The sequence below is a fragment of the Apium graveolens genome, unplaced genomic scaffold (genome assembly GCF_009905375.1).
Source record: "Apium graveolens cultivar Ventura unplaced genomic scaffold, ASM990537v1 ctg4703, whole genome shotgun sequence".
NCBI lineage: Eukaryota > Viridiplantae > Streptophyta > Magnoliopsida > Apiales > Apiaceae > Apium > Apium graveolens.
In genome coordinates, this window is record NW_027418651.1 from 30,914 (window position 1) to 53,758 (window position 22,845).

At 35.1% G+C, this 22,845-nt stretch overlaps 3 protein-coding genes and 1 non-coding gene across 4 annotated transcripts; all 4 read right to left on the reverse strand.

Annotated features, from left to right (window-relative positions):
* Window positions 1-4,110: 4,110 nt before the first annotated feature.
* Window positions 4,111-4,584, reverse strand: LOC141702159 (uncharacterized). Its single transcript, XM_074505863.1, has 2 exons — window positions 4,428-4,584; window positions 4,111-4,316 (listed from the first exon to the last, which is right to left on the reverse strand). Exons 1-2 carry the CDS (start codon window positions 4,582-4,584, stop codon window positions 4,111-4,113), a joined length of 363 nt encoding a protein of 120 aa, XP_074361964.1.
* A 183-nt stretch (window positions 4,585-4,767) lies between these two features.
* LOC141702160 (uncharacterized) lies at window positions 4,768-5,543 on the reverse strand. Its single transcript, XM_074505864.1, has 2 exons — window positions 4,998-5,543; window positions 4,768-4,896 (listed from the first exon to the last, which is right to left on the reverse strand). The coding sequence occupies exons 1-2, from the start codon at window positions 5,541-5,543 to the stop codon at window positions 4,768-4,770; spliced, it is 675 nt and encodes a 224-aa protein (XP_074361965.1).
* Window positions 5,544-7,384: 1,841 nt separating this feature from the next.
* Window positions 7,385-8,383, reverse strand: LOC141702161 (uncharacterized protein At2g29880-like). The gene is made up of 2 exons (XM_074505865.1): window positions 8,042-8,383; window positions 7,385-7,954 (listed from the first exon to the last, which is right to left on the reverse strand). The coding sequence occupies exons 1-2, from the start codon at window positions 8,381-8,383 to the stop codon at window positions 7,385-7,387; spliced, it is 912 nt and encodes a 303-aa protein (XP_074361966.1).
* Window positions 8,384-9,582: 1,199 nt separating this feature from the next.
* LOC141702162 (small nucleolar RNA R71) lies at window positions 9,583-9,689 on the reverse strand. Its single transcript, XR_012567039.1, has one exon. It is a non-coding gene; the product is annotated as a small nucleolar RNA R71 (small nucleolar RNA).
* Window positions 9,690-22,845: the final 13,156 nt, after the last annotated feature.

Consider the following 22,845-nt stretch of genomic DNA (forward strand, 5'->3'; position numbering starts at 1 on the left):
TTAAGTAATTTAAGTAATCTTTGATAATAAATCGGGTTGGAAATAAATAATTGTTGAAGAATACTTCTCCTATAATAAATTAACAATGAAATAATATCCATTATTTGAGTAATTAAATCTAGTTGAGGGAATACGATCTTTGGAAATCATTTCAATAAAAGTTCGAGGTATTTAATGTTTCACAAGTGGACATCGAGTCCCTTAGAATAAAATAAGTGTAGACTTTTGATCGTCCAAAACATCACTGAGATGATTCCCTGGTTTTTACCATAATATACATACGGACCGCTCTCGTTCTATAATATATATGTTACGCTATTCTCTAGCATTAACATTTCTCAAATATAACAACTCTGGAATACTTCCGGGTTTTTATAAACTTACACCGACCAATCCTTGGTTTAAATATATATCATTTCAAATCTGGTACTTTTATTATGTCAAAATCATCATATCTTATGATTTAATATATAACAATTTATAAATCTCCATAAAACATTTATCATGCATATATTGCAGTATTTAAAAGCAATCACAACACAACAGTTCTAAAAGGTAGGGTTTGAAAACTTGTCTGGAATTCAATATACGTTTTCCGACTTCCTCTCGTTCCGGGTTTTCTATTCAACAAATATCATAATCTTAATCAACATTACTTCTCTCATCACCAACTTATATTCTAATAAGTTAAATACTTCATAATTTTCAATATTCGACCGTCTCAAAAATAAGTATCAATCCTTGGTCGAAACGGACGGTCAAAGTAGTCTTCTAGAGTTGACTTTACCGAATGTTACTATTACGCGACTCGCATTCTATCATTTTTAATAAATCGTAAAATTAGTATTTTAATACGAAACCACCTCAAGGAGCTTCTTGAGTGCTTGTAATATTCATCCTAAAAGTTTTATTTTGATAAAATAAATTTAATTAGGTGAAAAGTATTTCAAAAGTTCGGTCAAATACGGAGTTTAACTATTCAAACCGCTTTCACTAAAATATTATATCTCTCAAACCGTTAACTTAATTGACGCACCATTTTCGCGTACGCGATCTAGACAAAATTTAGAACATATCATTTGAAAATAGTTTTCTGGTAACAGGGGTGAAAATCCCGAAGTGGCAGTTTCCTAACTGGGGGTTATTTTTGACATTCGTACTCCGTTCGACCTCGGCTCCGACATTTTTATAAAATTGAAAAATAATTATTTTCACTTAAAATTTTTATGGCAGTTAGGAAACGCAATTTACTACTCTCTGTCAAAATTTCATGATTTATGAACATTTTTAAGTTGATCCTTTTTATTTTGGAAGTTCATAATTCGTAGTAGTTTTTGTCGTATAAATCACTTTTAGTAAAACGACCATAACTTTTGATCCGTAAATCGGAATCAAGCGATTCAAATGCCTAAAAGATCCTTATAACATTGTATATCATAATAAAGGGTTATTTTTCAAGAACCAGTAGTTTACATCTTTGGGACTTTCTGCAGAAACTTAAAGTTATGTTTTGTTCGTTTTAACGAGATTACGGTTACGATCGGAGTTTCGTTTACGCCTTAAATCATTATACTACCACCTACAATCAACATATCATCATCAAAACACTAACTCCTCTAAAGAACATCATGTTCTTGAGGCAACAACAATCAACCTTAAATCTACTTAGGTAAACATTAAGATTACAACAATACTCCCACCAAAATTATATTTACAACTACATACTAAAAGGATCTTGAACTTAAATCTTAAATAAAGTTGGGTCAAATTTTTTACCTTTCTTGAGAGCTTGAGATGTGTTCTTGATGATGGTGAAGTCTTGGGAGTGTTTAGTATGGTTTTTGGAACCTAAAACAACCATTGAAATCAAGAAACCAAAGAAGAGTTACTATTCATGCTATTCATTATCAACTTTCTTGATTTTATTTCACCCATCAAACCTTGATAAAAAGAGCTCAAAGATTTATCTTAACTTATTTTGGTTGTTAGGAAGCTTTAGAATTAATGGGAGGATTTATCCATGGCTAGAGCTTGAAGTTTTGATTTTGATTTCTTGGTTGAAGAAGAAATAGCCGAATGGATGAGGTTGGGAGAGAAAGAAGTGTTTTTGTGCTTGCTTCTTGGTTGCTTCTTGGAAATGAGGTTATAATATCTTTTTATTTGATTGATATTCCTTAGTATCTATCCTAGGATTTGATCTTTATTGCAAATCTTGGGGATAAATCCAACTAGCTTCCTAGTTTACAAGCTAATCCACTTGTTTAGCTCTTTTAGCTCACTATTTGATAGCAATGGTTGATCATCCTACACCTTAGCTCACTATTTAATAAAGTAACCATGGTTACTTTTCTACCATGGTTAGTTAGTGCGTTACGTTTATTTAATCGTTCGCTCGGTCGCTTAAATGTTTTCGTAATACTTTCTCGTAAATAGTTCGCGACGTAAATCCTTTCGTATTTATTCTTTGTGTTTTGAATTATCATTCTTGAATATAAATCCATAGGGTTTTAAATTCGTAATTATATTGTGATTCCATAATCCTCGATGATTCGTAAATATGGTCGTTTTTCAAAGTTCGTTTTCTTCGAAAACTAATAGCGTTTACATACACTCATTTGGTACGTATATTCCCAATATCAACTCGGAATCTTAAATTAAAAACTCGTATATGGTGTGGTCGCAAAAGTTTGTTTTTATTAGACCGCAAGGTTACTATTCATAAAGGTCTTTTATCGATGTCAAAAATTTGGGTTCTTACACCCCCTCTATGTTGTATTTGGTATCTAACACGTATTTATCTAATTGGTATATAAATCAATTACCCTTTTCAGCTAAAACACATTAACTTTTTTTATTTTTCACAATTGAAACACCTCCTTTTCCAAAGCCTAAGAAAGTGAAGAAGGATAAAGCCATCCAGAATTGGAGGCAAAGTATGAAGCTCTCTTGAAGAAACAACATGGAAAAAATAACATTGCAGAAGGAAAAAGTTGTGATGATACTGATGATGAAGATGAGAATGAAGAGTTTGAAAATCATGCACTACTGACTCTTGAGCAAGGAGAATCATCCTCATCAAAATCTGAGGTACCAAATTTTACTACTATTGATTTAAATACAAGTCAATATAACGAGACTATTGAAAAGATGAGCATAGAAATGTTCCACATCCATACTAGCATGGTGGCATCTACTGAGGAGGTTAGTAGGCTGTCAAAAGCTAATGCGAAGCCTTAGATTGAGAAGTAAGATTTGGAACTGCAGCTTGTTGAGCTTAAAACTGTCAAGCAGGAAAATGAATATTTGAAGAACAAGCTGAAGTGTGCTAGTGAAATAGAAGTTGTGTTGAGGGAAAAGATAAAGAAGAATGAAGTTGAAGTCTTTTAAGAACTCTTCTCAGTTGGTTGGTCAGTACCATGAGAAGAACAAGCCATGTGCTAATGTATCCATTGGCCTTGACTATGATGCCTTGAACAATAACAAGAAAATTAAAAGTGACAGAGGCAAAACAATTACAAATGAAGATGTCCCAGTTATGCTGAGAAAAGTATCTTGAAATAAACAGGAAATTTTTTAGTATCTTGAAACAATAATGGTATTACACCTTGGACTTTGTGGCATAATAAGGTGTTAAACATGGATTTAAATTCTTAATCAACATTTTATCCAAACTGCCAAAAATTGTTTGGGGGGGGGTTGAATTACTACATAGATTTCTACACAGGACTTCTAGAATATAAAATAAACATGTGTATGATATGTCACTACAGAACAAGCTTCATATATAACATCAGAAAAGAGCCAAACAATAGACAATAGTTAAAAACCATAATTATAAACAAATCAACACAAGACTATCCCAAAGATACCATGAGATCTACAGATGATAGTCCAATATTTCATCTTGAGAGCCTTGCAGTAAGATTAAGATACCAAAATGAAAAACATATAAACCGATACACAAGAGTATCCCAAAAATACCATAAGATTAAGATTTACAAAGTGTAAAATTTCATAAAATTAAGAGGATATAAATTGCAAATTGAGGAATAAAACAAAAGCAATTTAGGATGCTAAAATCTCATTAGCAATTTAGGCGGGTGTTCTTCATTATTCTTCCTCGCTTTCTTCTTCCTCTTCATTTGTAGTGGTAGTAGGCCTATCATTCCACATTGCATCAACAATGCTTGTTCTCCAAGCGTTAGCGTCTACCCTTTGTTGTTGTTGACTTAAAAGATTTGTATCAAAAATGTCATCCTCCATATCAGAAGACTGGTCCTCTACCACGTCAATTGGAAATTCATCAGAGCGACATTCTTTTCAAAGAAAGTTGTGTAATCCAGCACAAGCTAGTACCAACTCAGCTTGCGTTTGAAATGAGAATGGAGGTGCAACTTTAAATATTGTAAATCATGACTTGAACACACCAAAAATCCTCTCAATCACATTTCTTAATGATGAATGATGGAGATTAAATAGCTCATCTGCATTTTTAGGGTGATGACCTTCACCATTAAAATCTTTTAAATGGTATCGTACACTACGCTTAGGAGATAAAAATTGACGACCGATTAGGAAATCCATAGTCTACAAGATAATATTTTCCTGAAAGTGAAGTGTATAAATAAGTACAAGATCATTTATATTAGGAAAACAAGTAATGACATATACCCGGGGGATTTCAAGTCCATTTCTCCTTGATAATGCATCATTCAATAATTTTGAGTCATGTGCGGAACCTTCCCACCCACTAAGCACATATATAAATTACAAATCAAAGTTGCAAGCGGCTAAAACATTTTGAAAGTTAATTTCATGTCGATTACGGTAGCTACTTACTTCTCGACCTCGTACCATTGCTGGGATATGCGTGCCATCAATAGCACCAACACAATCCTAAACAAAATTACAATTAAATTCATTCAAAAAATATGGTTAAGATTTTAAATGAAATCAGACTGTGATTATATTAGTGAATCTTAATTCCAAGAAAGTACCTTAAAATAAGGATAAAATCTAGTACTTCCAGATATTTTAGGGGAGACACCTTCGGGCTTTACCATCATTTGTGGTGCTATGGTGTTCAATACCTTCAGAACCTTGTTAAAATTTATACTAGTAGCAAAGTGTGAACGATTAAACCTCATCCAAACGTTACAGTAATGATCGTTGTGCCCTATGATTATTAGAAAGGTAGCTACCATTTCTTTAACAGAAATATATCTCATATCTTCTAAAAAAGTTTGCTCTCTTATAATACTACATAGCTTGAGAAAGACATTTAGATACATACGATGTAATTCACGAAAATTATGTGGATCTTCTTTCATCAAATTATTGACAAAATCAGATCCGGTCCTTGGTCGTCGCATAAGAGGACGACTAATAGGTTCATGCATCGAACTTAAATAATCTATTAAGACGGTTATTATTGCATTAACTATCTTCAATAAGAACGTAACCGTCTCATAAAATTCATTATTTGTCTCTCCTTCTATCTTTTCTTCCCCTACTTTGTTTTCCAATATTTTTTCATAATCCATTACTGGGAACCTACACCAATAATTGATAATAAAGACATTAGAAAGGATAAAAGATAACACTATGCAAGACAAGTTATAAGACGAAAGAGCTATTGACTATTCTGATAGCAATGTGAAAATAATTAAGAAGGGAAAACAATAAAGCAATTACTTAACATTGTTTGTGAAGCTATTTTGCATGCCCTTGGATAATTAGAATTGTTTCGGCCTACATTTGCACGACGAACTGCTAAATGCACATAATATATTTATTTTATGAACTAGTCAATCATATCTAAACAGCTAAATGCAAGAAAGAATCAGATCACTAACATATATGTTGTAGATACAGAAGAACTAAAAGTGTGGAGCTTTTTAAGTCTTTCTTAAATTACTCTCAATGTTTCTTGTTCAGAGAACAATAGATCTAGGCCAAGCTCCACTAAGAATTTCATGTTCATGAGTGATTCTGTTTCTGATCTTACCTTGTGCATGCCTTATTTACATTTTATTGCCATCACCTTCTTTATCTCCCTGCCTTTTTGAGCTTCTTTGTCTTATATTAAAAATATTGAATTTATGAAATAGTTAACACAAAATATATGTCAAATCTCATGTAGTGATGATGGTTTCGTTTATTCAGCGGGCGGGTGAAGTAGTTTCATAAAATTTAAGATATGCTCCTCTAACCTTTCATCCTGAAGATAAATGATTTTATGTGCATTTAATACAGACCCACAAGGCCACAAAAGGCTCTCTGTTCACAGTTCTCCTGTAGCTCAATACTCCACAAGGTAAAATAAATATGTTTACTTATTAAAAGCATAAAAAAATTTATTGGTCACATAGTGACATCTAATATCTTATTCAACTGAGATATTTAAAAGTAATAACACACAACATGCCCAATAATCACTGGTTTTTAACATAATAAAATGTAACGTTACTCCCAAGTCCTAATACATATAAATTAATGAAGGAGAAATGGTTGAAGTTATAAACTACTTTACTTCACATGATATAGCTTGTTACTCTGACCCATGACATGTATAATGTAAAACTTAAGTAACAAAGTAAGACAGGAAAAAATAAAGAAAGATGTTTACTTTTATATGTCAATAAAAAACAATGCTAAAAAAATCAACATAAAAGGGTGCTCAAAAGTAGCTCATTACTGATAAAGATAGAAGTGATCTTTTTGGTTTGTTACTTAATACTTTCTTTATTTCTTTTACTGTGGTCTGGCTTCATCACAGAACGTCAAAACAAAAGAATTTGTATCCACCTTCACAAGCTTTGGGGAACATTTCGAAAAAAAACTCCACTTTGAGTTACAAAAGCTTGAATCTCAGTTGCACGATCGGGATTATGAGGTCTCTGTTATAAATCTTTTTCCTCAAACTGGTTTTATTCTTGATTTATAAGCCTTTAAGATTTATACCTTAAAGAGGTAAATGCTAATTGATACTACGAAAAATACGGAAAGAATTTGGGCAGTGTTTGAAACTTCAATATAGTAGAGAAAATGAAATCAATCAAAAGTATGTTGGACAGAAGCAACGGATGCAACTTACCCTCCGAAATAGACAAGGATGGAATAATACAGGTTGCAGCAGTACACTTGTAAAAACTACAACCGATAAAAAGAAGTTTAAATTAGCATGATATATTAACAAGTAACTTACAGACACAATCAACGATACTCCAAATTGATCAATAGAAATATTAAAAAAACATAGTCATCATAATTTTATTAAAACCAAACTGTAATAATCATACACCCAATCAAAGAGAAGTTTTTCCAATTCAATGTCATAAATGATAGAAATTTATTTAATAATTGTGAAAGAACACTTTAAACATTATTTTTTGCAGATCATGCCGAGTATCCAATTTGCTCGTTCTTCGGGTGTCATTCTCAAGAAACCATCCTTTTTTGTTTTGGTGTCGAGCAAGTTAAATGCCTCTAAACGAACATCTTCACTTAAATTTGGAACCTCCTTAAGAGCATCCCAAGTTGTATAAATTCTCTCATTTTCCCTCCTTTGCAGTAAGCCATAAACCCCTTCAAAAGTGCTTGTAAGCTTAGCAAGTTGTTCTACAATATCATGTTTAGGATTGTTACCACTTGAGTTAGAACTTCCCTCATACTCGCTTCTGCCTCTTTTGGTTGGAAGTTTTTTCTTCGATAACTCAAAAACTTTGGGAGAACCTATCGGTGTTGAGTTGTTATGTTCAAAGCCCTCAAGATTATAACTCAAGTCATCAATACGCGTCTCTTGAACTTCACTAGCTTTTAGTGTCCTTGCATCAGTAACACTACCCAATCCAATTGAATTTTTACCAACTGCGACTCCGCCTCCAATAGCAATTTGTAAGTACTCATAATCATCACATACTCCATTGCGTAAGTTTCCATCTTTTGGATGAGCCTGTCCAAAACAATAATATCACGCAAAATCGTTAGTCCTAATATTTATGTGCTTACATAAATATAAAATAAAAGGATTTGGATTTACCTTTAGGTACTCATCCCATACTTCATTTGGAGCAGTGAACCTCTTTAAAATTGGGTCATAACCAAAACCAGAATTAAACTTCAAAAGAGTTGTGTAAGAGATCCATCGATTTTTAAACCATTTCAGTCGACTATAATAATTGTTATAATTCTTATTACACCCAAGTTTTGAATTTAGAGAGGGAAGAATTCTTTCTTCTACTATTTTTTTAGTAAAGACACCACTATTATCATACCATCCTCGATTTGCCGCATCAACCATGATTTCTAACAATGCGTTGCTCTCTTCTTGTGACCATTGATCATAACCGGTTCTTTTTTTAATAGTTTGTACATCAGCCATAGTTGTACTAATGCATTATCAACATATAAAAATGATTCGTTATTAACATATATAGTATTATTTTATCAATCACTCTGACAGGCATGGATATATAATAAAAGCATTCAAATAGAGTCATTCATACGAAAAAAGCATATATATATACATATATATATATACCAAAATCATACAAAAAGACATGATGGCATAATTAGGGTTTTACGCACCTGAGAAGGTTGGGAAGACAAGCAACGAAAAGAAAAGTTGGATGTATGGGTCTATTTATATTGGGGAGCTTTTTTTATTTGACTAATTTTTGATATTTTGTTATGATTTGACATGCATCCAAATCTTGTCTTCTGATGCCTGATTTCATGATACAAAATATCCATATAAAATCTCCTTCAAATATTTTAAAATCCAAAAACATTTGGACACCCAAGGATTTTGATTGATTTTTTAGAATCCGAGTTGAATACATATAGATTTTAAAGCATATTTTCAAATCCCAATTCAATACATTTAGATTTGATAGTATTATTTCAAATCTCAATTCAATACCTTCAGATTTTAAAAGATTATATAAAATCTAAGTTCAATACCAACTGATTTCAAGAATCCAAAAAAATGAAATAAAATCCCAGTTCAATACACCCCCTAGTTTATGTGCTTGTCATTAGTGGTCGTTAAAGTTCACTGACTCAGATTATTCTTCTTACAAAGTTTACTTTGCTTGTGTGTTTCAGGTATTCGAGAGAGCGTGTATGCGAACACGTTCTCAATCTCGTAAGGACACACTAGTGGAAGTTGAAACAGAAGTGATCATTGCAATAGGAGAATCAATAGCAGAAACGAAAGCATTAAAGGATTATTCTCAACCAAAAATCAATGACATTCAATCTACCATTGTCAGACTAGCCATTATATCTAATACCTTTGAAATCTAGCCTGACACGATTCAAATGGTACATAATTCAGTCCAGTTTGGTGGTGCTCCAACGGAAGATCCCAATATGCACATTAGGGATTTCATCGAGATCCGCGACACCTTCAAGTTCAATGGTGTTTCGGAAGATGCTGTGAAACTGAGACTTTTCCCTTTTTCTTCGAGGGATAAAGCTAAGAGCTAGTTGCACTCTCCACCAACAGGTTCTATTGCGACTTGAGAGGATATTGCTCATAAATTTCTTACTAAATTCTTCCTTATGGCAAAAACAGCTACAATCAGGAATGCTCTTACTCAATTTGCGCAGCAATCGGGAGAATCTTTATGTGAAGCTCGGGAGTGCTACAAGGAGATGCTTAGGAAGTGTCCTCATCATGGAATGCCTGATTGGATGGTAATCAATTGCTTCTATAATGGGTTGGGAGCACAGTCGAGACCCATGCTAGATGCAGCATCAGGTAGAGTCTTATGGGCCAAGAGCTATGAGGAAGCTTATGAGCTAATTGAAATGATGGTTTCTAATGAATATCAAAACCCAACTCAGAGACTACCACAAGCCAATGTAGCAGGAATTCTGGAGGTGGATACAACTACGGCTATAGCTGCCCAGCTAAAGGCATTGACTATGAAAGTTGATTCTTTGACCAACTATGGATTTCATCAGATAACAAGTGTTTGTGAGTTTTACGCAGGTACACATGCGACGGATCAATGTGCTATATCTGGTGAGTCGGCACATTTTGTGAGCAATTTTCAGAGACCATAACAACCAGTTCCTGCCACTTATCATCCTAACAATCGAAACCATCCTAATTTCAGCTGGAGCAATAATCAGAGTGGTATGCAACATCCATAACAACCTTATCAGCAGTTTGGAGCCAAACCATTCAACCATCCTGGTTTTCAACAACAGTATGCACCAAGGCAACAATTTCAGCAACCGATAATGCAACAAGAATCTCATGGAAGTGCCGGTCAATCTGCTAACAAAAAATCTGAATTGGAGGAATTGAGGTAATGTGTAAAAGTCAAGTGGTTTCGATCAAAACTTTGGAGAATCAAATAGGACAAACCAGGGATCAAAATATAAATTGGGGGAAACCAGGGATTTCATTGTTAGTTGTTAATAAAAGTTAGGCGTCAAAAGGCTAGTAGCCGCTCATATTTATGAGTTGTCTAGGGTTGGATAAGATGGAGCGAAACGCACTTATTCCAGAAATGAAAAAAAAATGAAACAAACAAAAAAGAAAAAAAATTAGAAAAGAAAAAAAAGATAAAAAAATATGAAAAAAAATTATGTTAGTATCTGATTATGCAGAATTGACGTCGGGTGAGCTCTTTAATACTCGAGCAATTAAGTTTTAGGGGACTTTGTGCCTAGTGACCTAAGGCTTGTTCAGTCTGGGATCCGCTAACCTAACGCTCGCTACATGGGTATTATTGTATAAGTCTTTCGGGGCCTCATCCATTGCACGGTCAAATAAGCATTTGTGTTGATGTGTTTAGTGTTGTAGCATGTTGAATGGCATTTATGACACTTTATTATGCTCTAATAAGCTTTAAATTGGTGTATTTGTACTCAAGTTGTTAAGTGTTTTAATGTATTTTCTAGTGTTTTTGCATTTCAGGCACTATTCAGGTAATCTGCTGAATTAGCATTGTTTTGGTGCTAATTTGGTGTCCAGGTGGTGTTAGAATAAAAGCTCGTAGAAAGCCGGCTCGAAGCAGCAAGATTTAAGAAGAAATCTGAGTTTTTCCCAGAAGGATGGCGCGTCCGCGCTATGATAGCACGCGGCCGTGCCGGGGTTCCAGAAATGCAGCGCGCAGTCGCGCGAGGCCGAATTTCAGAATCTTGTTTCTACTATAATTCTAAAAGGGAAGGCTTCCAGATTGTTGAGGGCTCCTATATAAATAACTTTAGGTCATTTTTAATAGATATCAAGTCAGAGACGGACCAGAGCGCAAGGAGAAAACGACAAGAGACCTTTAGCACAATTCAACAAAGGGGAAAACGATCTAGTTTATTCTTGTGAATCTTTGTTTTGAGTTGTAATTTGGATGCTTGTTTCTTGTTTTGCTAAACCTATACTCTTTTTTGTACTTGGTTTTATTCGTATAAAGACTACGTTTGTTATATCATGTTTTCATCGGAACCCACATTGATGATGAGTCCGATTATGGGCTTGTCGTTATCGTGGGGTTCTAACGGATTTACTTATGGATTTATTTAGTTAAATTGTTTGTGTGACGCCCTCAATCTCGGGGTTAGGTAATGAGGACCAACACACCTTTTAATCTATGAATTAAATAAGCATAAACCCCGATTAGCAACTAACAGGATCAAACAAGATAAAGTATTAGACAAGATTACAACTACCAACCATAGAATATGAAATCATTCAGACTCTTTCAAGTCGAAACTCATTCTTAAGTTCAATTTCAAGAATTCAAAGGAAGTGAATAAACCAAAGGTAAGCAAGGTTCAATGCTAAAGATCTTGATCAAATGATAACAAGGTACGCAAGTTAGGGAATCAAAACCGTTTCAAGGATCAATAGGGTATAAGGTAAACAAAGGAGTAAAGGATCATTACACAAGGGGTTTGTAAAGGTTCTTATAGAGTTTACAACAGTTCATGGTATTAACAAGTAATCAGGATAAGAAAAGGTTACCAAAGGGTTTGAACGATAATCTTATCAATAACAAGTTCACAAGAACAATGATAGGGTATCTCAAGAATTAATAACAGGGGTACATTACTATAAAAGTTCAATACTCTACATGGCATGAACAATATCCTCTTTATAACCGTTTACACAAGTAAGTAGAGTTACTTGCCTGAATTCGCTTTCCTGTTTCACAAAGGTTGAACTACTGCCACCTAGTATACTTTTCCCTTTCCTAGCCTGAATGCCCTCACGCTCCGAATCTACAATCAAAAACCAAAACCTTAATTAGATTCCCACTTGACGTTCCCAGAACACTTAACATTTCCCTTAATCGCAATACCTTAAGAGTATATTTATATACTCAATTATAATCACACAACAAGTCCATACCATAACTCATATACTCTAACTATATAGACTTTGAATCATGCATTACGATACAAATACGACATATAGCATTTAATCCTTGTATTCCCAACTCTGTATTTGAGTTATTATATCACTTATATATCCTTATATCAAGACGATTCAGTCCTTCCCTTTTCATCATTCAATTCGAACCCAAACACACACATAAATCACATAATTTCTAAATATTACGCATGCATTCACTTAGCATCAAATCAATCCCTTTTATACCTATATTTCATTCGGCCATAACCACAAAACACAATTCAAGAACCAAACATTGACATGCAAGTATCAAAATTGCATACAAACTTGAGATCACTCAACACTCATCCCTTTTTAACTCATTTTTAACTTGACATTTACATGCAAAGCTATATCTTAACATGCATCCAAATTCTCATGTTGATTCTCGCTAGTAACTAATGCAATTAGCACATAAACTCAAAAAATCCACTTAATCTTCTTTTAACCATAAGATCCATTCGGATTTTTCAAAAGAAACACACATACATAGATAAATATTGACATGCACTCACTAGAACCAACTCGAAATCAAACCTATAGTTCGTTTAATCACATAAATCGACTTTAATCCCTTAAGATCAATCAAGAACACCTGAAATTTCCAACAATCAAGACATGCATGCATCATTTGGAGTTCTTAAACCACAACTCAATCTACTTATTCAAGAATCTCTATAATCAATCAACAATAAATCATCAAAATCAACTTAATAAACAAGACCACTCGGTTTTCAAGCAAAACAACGCATGCAACTCGTAATTAGAGTATTTAAATCATCAACTAGTCAAATATCTCAATTACTACTAAGAATATACATTAACAAGTCATTTTTATCAAATTTATTTTCTCAAAATCAAGGACCCATTTGGATTTTTAAAGAAACAACACATGCAACTACCGAAAATAAGTTTCACGATTAATGGAGCTCAGTAATAACATCATCACTCACCACCGATTCACCGGAGTTCATCACCATTGGCGGTGGCTTCACGGTGGTGCCCCCATTCGGGGGTTTCCAACCTTCAACCACCAATTTATACAACAAATACACACATGCAAGCACATATCTTCACCCCAAATCATTAAAAATCAAAACCCTTTTTGTTTTCATAAGAACCGAAGCAAAACCACCAAATTCCAACTTTGGATTTTTTTCAAAAACCTTGGAGATAGAAACATGCATCTATATATCTAGATAGATGAAGAAAAATCTCACACAACCATGGTCTTATAACCAAAAATGGATGAAGAACAAGAGAGAGAGAGAGTACCGAGAGTGAGAGAGAGAAGACCCGAGAGAGAGAGAGAGAAAGAAATGAGAGAAAATGAGAGAGGTCGGGGTGAGGAAAGAAAAGAAAGGGTGTGGGTGGGGTTTATATACTACCAAGGAAGGGTAGTTTAGTAATTAGGCAATTATATCACCAAATCATTCTTTATTCCTTTTCCAAAACGAATTTAATTAGTAAATATCTCTCTAAGAAAAGATGGAATTGGTACGAATAATAATTTTAGAATGTAGATCTCAAAATTAGATTTTCAGCCATATTTTCAGAATAATTTTTGAGCGTACGGTTTATTTAATACGAATTTTACAAGATTGCGCTCAAAATAGAATTATAACCCGTTAAAATCATTTTAAAAGGCACCGATCACGAAATAAATCTGTCTATCATTTTTAGAAAGTCTCTAAGACTATATTGAAGATAACAAGGCAAATTTCACACCTTAATCTTATTCAAGTAATTTTATATAAATGTATAAAGGATTAATAAACCTCACTTTCAATCAAACAAATTCCTTAAATTCCTTTAAAAAAATGAACAAATCATGTAATTATGCATATAGACAAGCAAGCACATATACCCACACATCACAACTCGTATCTGATCATAAAATTTCCCTTTTTATTATTATTTTTCTCTTTCGCGTATCGGGTCACGTTGGCTTGACGGCCCGACGCTCAGCGTTTCAATTACGCTTTACAATCGATTATCTTTACTAACCGACACATCAATTAAACATAATTCTCACTTAAACATTCCATTTCACATATCAACACATATTTCATATTTAAACACTTTAATCCCTTTTTAAGACGGGTTCCGTTCTACCTGACGGCCCGACAATATAACTTAACCCCTAAGCTGACTCTTTAAATTGGAACGTATCTATCTACGATCCCAGATACTAATATATGATAAAGAAAATTAACCATCAATTAATCACATAATTAATAATTATACCACATAAATCATACTTTATTCACTTAATTACGTCGTGAAATTCCCAGTCGTTACAATCTACCCCCCTTAAAAGGATTATGTCCCCAGAATCTAGTCTAAGCAAATAGATGGGGATACTTTTCTTGCATTTCACTTTCTAATTCCCAAGTTGACTCTTCCACTATTGGATTTCTCCACAACACTCTAACTAGAGGCACAACTTTATTTCTAAGTGTCCTCTCCTTTCGATCTAAGATTCGATTTAGTTGTTCCACATAAGACAAATCTGGTTGAATTTCCACTGGTTCCAATTCGATCACATGGCTCGCATCAGCATTATATTTTTTTAGAAGAGATACATGGAATAAAATGTGAAGATGTTGCATTTGCGGAGGTAGCGCTAATTCATAAGCCACCTTTCCAATTTGTCGCAATACTTCGAATGGTCCAATATACCTAGGACTCAACTTCCCTTTCTTTCCAAATCTGGTTAAACCTTTCCAAGGAGATATCTTTAACAAGACTTTATCTCGAGGCTCGAATTGCACATCTTTTTATTCTTGATTCGCATATTTTGTTTGTCGATCTTGAGCAGCAATTAATCTTTTTCGAATCATTTCCACCTTTTTTTCATTTGTTGAACTAGCTCTGAGCCAATTAATTTGCGCTCACCAACTTCATCCCAATATGTAGGGGATCTGCACTTTCTTCCATACAATGCTTCATAAGGCGGCATGCCAATACTTGCGTGATAACTGTTGTTGTAAGAAAACTCAATCAATGGCAAATGTTCGTCCCAATTTCCTTTGAAATCTATTGCACAGGTTCGGAACATATCCTCGATCATCTGTATTGTTCTTTCACTTTGTCCGTCAGTCTGCGGATATTATGCCATACTCATTTTCATCTTAGTTCCCAAATGATCAAGAAATTATCGTCAAAATCTCGAGTTAAACCTCGGATCTCTATCAGACACGATAGATACTGGAACTCCGTGACGCATCACAATCTCGTCCAAATATAATTTGACCAATTTTTCTAACGAAAACCTTTCGTTTATCGGCAAGAAATGTGCTGATTTCGTCAATCGATCGATTACTACCCAAATTGCATCATGATTAGACTTTGTCTTTGGTAATCCTACCACGAAATCCATTACGATATGTTCCCATTTCCATTCTGGTATATCCAGTGGTTGAAGCAATCCACTTGGTCTCTGATGTTCCGCTTTTACTCCTTGACACGTATAACACTTACTTATCCATTCTGCGATTTCCTTTTTCATGTTTGGCCACCAATAACTCTCTTTTAAATCTTTGTACATTTTCATACTTCCAGGGTGAATCAAAAATCTCGAGTTATGCACTTCCTGCAAAATCTCGTGCTTTAGTTACACAACATTAGGTATCCAAATACATGAGTTAACACAATATATTCCTCTTTCATCCTTTTGAGCTTTAATTTCCTCTCCTGACAACTTATCTTTTTCGAGATTCATCACTTGATCTTGACAACATCGGATCTTTTCCAAAATTTTAGGTTGAAATGACATAGCGTACATTGCTTCACCTCCAAATTCTGGAGTCTGTACTTCTATTTCCATCATTTCGAAATCCTTGATCAATTCTTCCGATGAAGTTAACATATTCAATCTTTCCTTGCGACTTAAAGCCTCTGCTACCACATTCACCTTTCCAGGATGATAATTTATTGCACAGTTGTAATCTTTGATCAATTCTAACCATCTTCTTTGTCTCATATTCAACTCTTTCTGAGTGAAAATATACTTCAAACTCTTATGATATGTATAGATTTCACACTTTTCCCCATACAAATAATGCCTCCAAATCTTAAGGGCAAAGATAATTGCTACTAATTCGAAATCATGCGTGGGATACTTTTGTTCATGCGGCTTGAGTTTCCTTGACGCATATGCTAGTACCTTCCCGTGTTGCATTAACACACATCCAAGTCCTTTATACGAAGCATCGCTGAAAATCAAAAATTCTCCTTTCTCATCTGGTAACACCAACACTGGGGCGGTTACCAATCTCTGCTTCAATTCTTGAAAGCTTTCCTCGCACTTATCTGTCCACAAAAACTTCTCGTTCTTCCTTGTCAACTTAGTCAGTGGAACAGCAATCTTGGAGAAATCTTGCACAAACCTTCTATAGTATCCTGCTAATCCCAGAAAACTTCTGACTTCCGTAGGAGTCTTGGGTCTTTCCCAGTTCATCACAACTTCTATCTTAGCTGGATCTACTTTGATTCCTTCTTTATTAACTACATGACCAAGAAATTGCATTTCCTTTAGCCAAAAATCACACTTCGAAAACTTGGCGTACAACCTTTCTTTTCTCAAAATTTCCAAGAAAATCCTCAAATGCTCCTTATGTTCTTCTTCCGTCTTGGAATATATCATTATATCATCGATAAACACTATAACAAACGTATCCAAATATTGCTTGAACACCCTGTTCATAAGATCCATAAATGCGGCTGACGCGTTCGTCAAACCAAACGCCATTACAAAAAACTCGTAGTGTCCATATCTCATTCGAAACGCCGTCTTGGGTATATCTTCCTCTTTAATTTTTAGCTGATGATACCCAGATCTTAAATCAATCTTGGAAAAATACGAAGCTCCTTTTAGCTGATTAAACAAGTCATCGATTCACGGTAGAGGGTACTTGTTCTTAATCGTTAACTTATTCAATTCGCGATAATCAATGCACAATCTCATACTTCCATCCCTCTTCTTTACAAACAACACAGGTGCACCCCATGGGGATACACTCGGGTGAATCACTCCTTTATCCAACAATCCTTACAACTGCGCTTCCAATTCCTTCATCTCGACTGGCGCCATACGAAAGGGAGCCTTCGATACTGGTTCCGTTCCAGGAGCCAAATCAATCGTAAACTCGATCTCTCTAACTGGAGGTAGTCCAGGTAATTCATCCAGAAACATATCAGGAAAATCTCTTACTACCGGAATATCTTCAATCCTCACAGATTCTTTCTCCATGTCCTTAACATGAGCCAAATAAACTTCGCATCCTTGACGTAATAATCTCCTCGTCTCATTAGCCGGTAGAAATTTCTTCTCTTGTCTTTTCCCTTTGAATATCACTTCATCACCATCCTTGGTTCTTAACTTCACCTTCTTACTTTTACACTCTATTTGCGCCTCGTGGTTTGACAACTAATCCATTCTTAATATAACATCGAATTCTCCTAACTTAAAAAGAATTAAGTCAGCAGAAAAGTGTCGACCTTCTATAACCACAACACAATCGGGACAAACTTGATTGACAATGACTTTCTCTTGATTTGCTACCTCTATAATCAAATTAGGTTTCAGAGGGTACGCAACACAATTTAGTCTATCAAGAATACCTTTAGAAATAAAAAATCTAGTTGCTCCAGAATCCATCAATACTTTTACTTCTACTGAGTTTATAACGAGCATACCTGCCACCACATCCATATCTTGCACAACATCTTTCATTGTCATATTAAAGGTCCTAGCTCTGGGTTGAACTGTTGGTGCTGGGAGAGGCGGCGGTCCAGCAATCCTAAGAACATTGGCCTTTTGAACAGGCTCCTTGCAGTTTCTGGCCATATGGCCCACCTTTCCACATTTATAACAAGCTAAGCCAGGCTTCTTTGCTCCATTTGGGCACTCTGATGAGTAATTCCCTTTCTAGTTACACTTGAAATAGGTCACATCCAACTTGTTACACCTTCCCGGGTGTTTCTTCCCACAAACCTTGCACTCTTGAATCTGATGTCTATTATCCTTCCCCGATTGTCCTGCTTTCTGGAAACGGTTCTTCTGAGATCCGTTACCGGGTTTAAACTTCTGAAACTTTTGATTCTGACCTCCACCATTCTTACCGAACTTCCCTCTAAACTTTGAACTTCCTTGCTCTTGTTCCGCGCTCTCAAACTTCCTTTTTCTGCCTTCTTTTTCTCTTTTTACAGCTTTTACTATCATTGCCTTCTACACCAAGGCGGCATAATTCTTGATCTCCAACAACGCCACTTGACTTCGAATCCATGGCCTAAGTCCCTGTTGGAACCATTTGGCCTTCTTTGCCTCCGTATTTACATACTCAGGTACAAATCTAGACAACTCCGAAAATTTCACCTCATATTCCACTACCGACATATCTTCTTGCCTAAGGTCCAAAAACTTTATCTCCAACTGATCTTGCATATAACTTGGCAAATATTTCTCCAGAAACATTTCAGTAAACTTCTCCCACGATAAGTCCTTTCCTTTCAGCAATGCCTTCGAAGATTCCCACCAGAAGCTTGCTTCATCTTTAAGGTAATAACTCGCATACTGAGCTTTCTTCTCATCCTTAACTTCCGCTAACTCAAACGCTTTCTCCATTTCTCTTAACCACGACTGAGCTTTTATTGGGTCTGGAAAACCTAAGAACTCTGTGCGATGGATGGATTGAAAATGTTTGAAGTTTCCAACTTTAGGGGCTACGGGTTGTTGCAAAAGCTGAGCAAGTCTGCTCATCATGGTGGTTTCTGGATTCACTTCTGGGTATTGGGTTTGAATTTCTTCTTCTTGGTGATCTGGTGAGTTGGCCATTTCTTACAAACCTGATTGAGAAATTATTTAGCAATACGATAGCATGCCATATCAATAACAACATTTTATTATGAAATCTCTTTTGCGGGTTTTAAGCTTTACCCAATTTTACACATGCAATCCTATTACTATATAATTCTCATATTAGTGTTGTTTTCTCATGGCACAGGGTACGATATTACGGAATTTTTAAACACGGTTGTATGGAAACATGGTATTCAGAACAGTTTATATAGATTTTTAGGGTGCACAACAGGAAAAAAGATATGTAATTGATTCATCAAACAAAGGGTACATAAATAAAAGTCCGATTATCACAAGTTCAGGAATAAGGTACAATAATATAACAGGGTTAAATAGAGGAAAAAATGGAAAATATCTCTATATCTACCCCTAACTTCTAACAACTACTACTACAAAGTTCTGGAATACAATACAACAACTGAAAAAGGGATCCCGACATCTGACCAAGTAACCCAAAGCCTACCGGCGCTGAAAAATAACTACGGGCTCCACCAAAAGTCCCGCCTGACCAACACTAAAATATAATCATCCAGAATATCTCTCAACACAACCAACATCCAGCGAATAATCTTATGCAGCCTCCGGGCCTCAACATTAGCATCACCAGTGGATGGTCCTTCATCAAATCTCCTCCGGGCAACCTGCTCCACCAACTGGATCCTAGCTCTCCACTCCTCCATCATTACTGAAATCCTCTGCCTAGAGTCTCGAATCAACCTATCCACCAAAGCTCCCAACTCAGGAATACGGGAGTAAACAAAATCTCGATCCTGGGCTAACTTGCCACTAACACAGGCACAATCTTAGGCATCTCAGACTCTGGCTCAGGGGCTGGGGTCTTTGACTCTGGCCTCAAGGGTGATATCTGCATAGGAATCTCACTACTCTCAGATGGATCCTCCTCTGGATCTGAACTAACATACACAGGCTCCTCTGAAGAGGGTGGAATGGGGTCCACTGGGGTACCGGTCAAACTAACCTCTGAATCGGAATCACTACCATTACTGGGATCTTGAGAGAAAACACAAAACAACAACTAAGAAACATCATTAGGGTTAAATAAAACTTCCAACCAACTCACACCCTAATTCTAGTTGCCACTTTAGCTTATATACACTTTCCTTAGACTATACCTAATAGTCTAACTCAACTCTATATGAGTCGAACTCTCTCGCGATATAGATATACACCCAAAATACCCTTTTATTCCTAACTTGTCTAAGGAATTAGATCCTGTAGCTCTGATACCCACTTATGACGCCCTCAATCTCGGGGTTAGGAAATGAGGACCCACACACCTTTTAATCTATAAATTAAATAAGCATAAACCCCGATTAGCTACTAACATGATCAAACATGATAAAGTATGAGACAAGATTACAACTACCAACCATAGATATGAAATCATTCAGACTCTTTCAAGTCGAAACTCATTCTTAAGTTCAATTTTAAGAATTCAAAGGAAGTGAATAAACCAAAGGTAAGCAAGGTTCAATGCTATAGATCTTGATCAAATGATAACAAGGTACGCAAGTTAGAGTTTACAACAATTCATGGTATTAAAAAGTAATCAGGATAAGAAAAGTTTACCAAAAGGGTTTGAACGATAATCTTATCAATAACAAGTTCACAAGAACAATGATATGGTATCTCAAGAATCAATAATAGGGGTACATTACTATAAAAGTTCAATACTCTACATGGCATGAACAATATCCTCTTTATAACCGTTTACACAAGTAAGTAGAGTTACTTGCCTGAATTCGCTTTCCTGTTTCACAAAGGTTGAACTACTGCCACCTAGTATACTTTTCCCTTTCCTAGCCTGAATGCCCTCACGCTCCGAATCTAAAATCAAAAACCAAAACCTTAATTAGATTCCCACTTGACGTTCCCATAACGCTTAACATTTACCTTAATCGCAATACCCTAAGAGTATATTTATATAATCAATTATAATCACATAACACGTCCATACCATAACTCGCATACTCTAACCATATAGAATTCGAATCACGCATTACGATGCAAATACGACATATAGCATTTAATCCTTGTATTCCCAACTCTATACTTGAGTTATTATATCACTTATATAGACTTATATCAAGACGAGTAAATCCTTCCCTTTCCATCATTCAATTCGAACCCAAACACACACATAAATCACATAATTTCTAAAAATTACGCATACATTCACTTAACATCAAATCAATCCCTTTTATACCTATATTTCATTTGGCCATAACCACAAAACACAATTCAAGAACCAAACATTGACATGCAAGTATCAAAATTGCATAAAAACTTGAGATCACTCCAACACTCATCCCTTCTTAACTCATTTTTAACTTGATATTTACATGCAAAGCTATATCTTAACATGCATCCAAATTCTCATGTTGATTCTCGCTGGTAACTAATGTAATTAGCACATAAACTCACAAAATCCACTTAATCTTCTTTTAACCATAAGATCCATTCAGATTTTTCAAAAGAAACACACATGCATAGATAAATTTTGAAATGCACTTATTAGAACCAACTTGAAATCACACTTATAGTTCGTTTAATCACATAAATCGACTTTAATCCATTAAGATCAATCAAGAACACCCAAAATTTCCAACAATCAAGACATTCATTCATCATTTGGAGTTCTTAAACCACAATTCAATCTACTTATTCAAGAATCTCTATAATCAATCTACAATAAATCATCAAAATCAACTTAATAGACAAGAACCACTTGGTTTTCAAGCAAACCAACGCATGCAACTCTTAATTCGAGTCTTTAAATCATCAACTAGTCAAATATCTCAATTACTACTAAGAATATACGTTAACAAGTCATTTTCATCAAAGAACAATCAAATTTATTTTCTCAAAATCAAGGACCCATTCGGGTTTTTAAAGAAACAACACATGCAACTACCGAAAATAAGTTTCACGATTAATGGAGCTCAGTAATAACATCATCACTCACCACTGATTCACCGGAGTTCATCACCGGTGGCGGTGGCTTCACGGTGGTGCCCCCATTCGGGGGTTTCCAACCTTCAACCACCAATTTATACAACAAATACACACATGCAAGCACATATCTTCACCCCAAATCATTAAAAATCAAAACCCTTTTTGTTTTCATAAGAACCGAAGCAAAACCACCAAATTCCAACTTTGGATTTTTTTCAAAAACTTTGGAGATAGAAACATGCATCTATATATCTAGATAGATGAAGAAAAATCTCACACAACCATGGTCTTATAACCGAAAATGGATGAAGAACAAGAGAGAGATTGAAGAGAGAGAGAGTACCGAGAGTGAGAGAGAGAAGACCCGAGAGAGAGAAAAAGAAATGAGAGAAAATGAGAGAGGTCGGGGTGAGGAAAGAAAAGAAAGGGGGTGGGTGGGGTTTATATACTACCAAGGAAGGGTAGTTTTGTAATTAGGCAATTATATCACCAAATCATTATTTATTCCTTTTCCAAAACGAATTTAATTAGTAAATATCTCTCTCGAAAAAGATGGAATTGGTACGAATAATAATTTTAGACTGTAGATCTCAAAATT

Bases quoted from the DNA above. Each gene is read 5' to 3' on its own strand.
- LOC141702159 (XM_074505863.1), bottom strand. From the start codon at position 4,584: ATGGATTTCCTAATCGGTCGTCAATTTTTATCTCCTAAGCGTAGTGTA. The intron at 4,317-4,427 runs GTGTGTTCAAGT...TTCTTTGAAAAG, and splicing joins TGTGATTGAGAGGATTTTTG to AATGTCGCTCTGATGAATTT.
- LOC141702160 (XM_074505864.1), bottom strand. From the start codon at position 5,543: ATGGATTATGAAAAAATATTGGAAAACAAAGTAGGGGAAGAAAAGATA. The intron at 4,897-4,997 runs GTACTTTCTTGG...AATTTTGTTTAG, and splicing joins GATTTTATCCTTATTTTAAG to GATTGTGTTGGTGCTATTGA.
- LOC141702161 (XM_074505865.1), bottom strand. From the start codon at position 8,383: ATGGCTGATGTACAAACTATTAAAAAAAGAACCGGTTATGATCAATGG. The intron at 7,955-8,041 runs GTAAATCCAAAT...TGTTTTGGACAG, and splicing joins TATGGGATGAGTACCTAAAG to GCTCATCCAAAAGATGGAAA.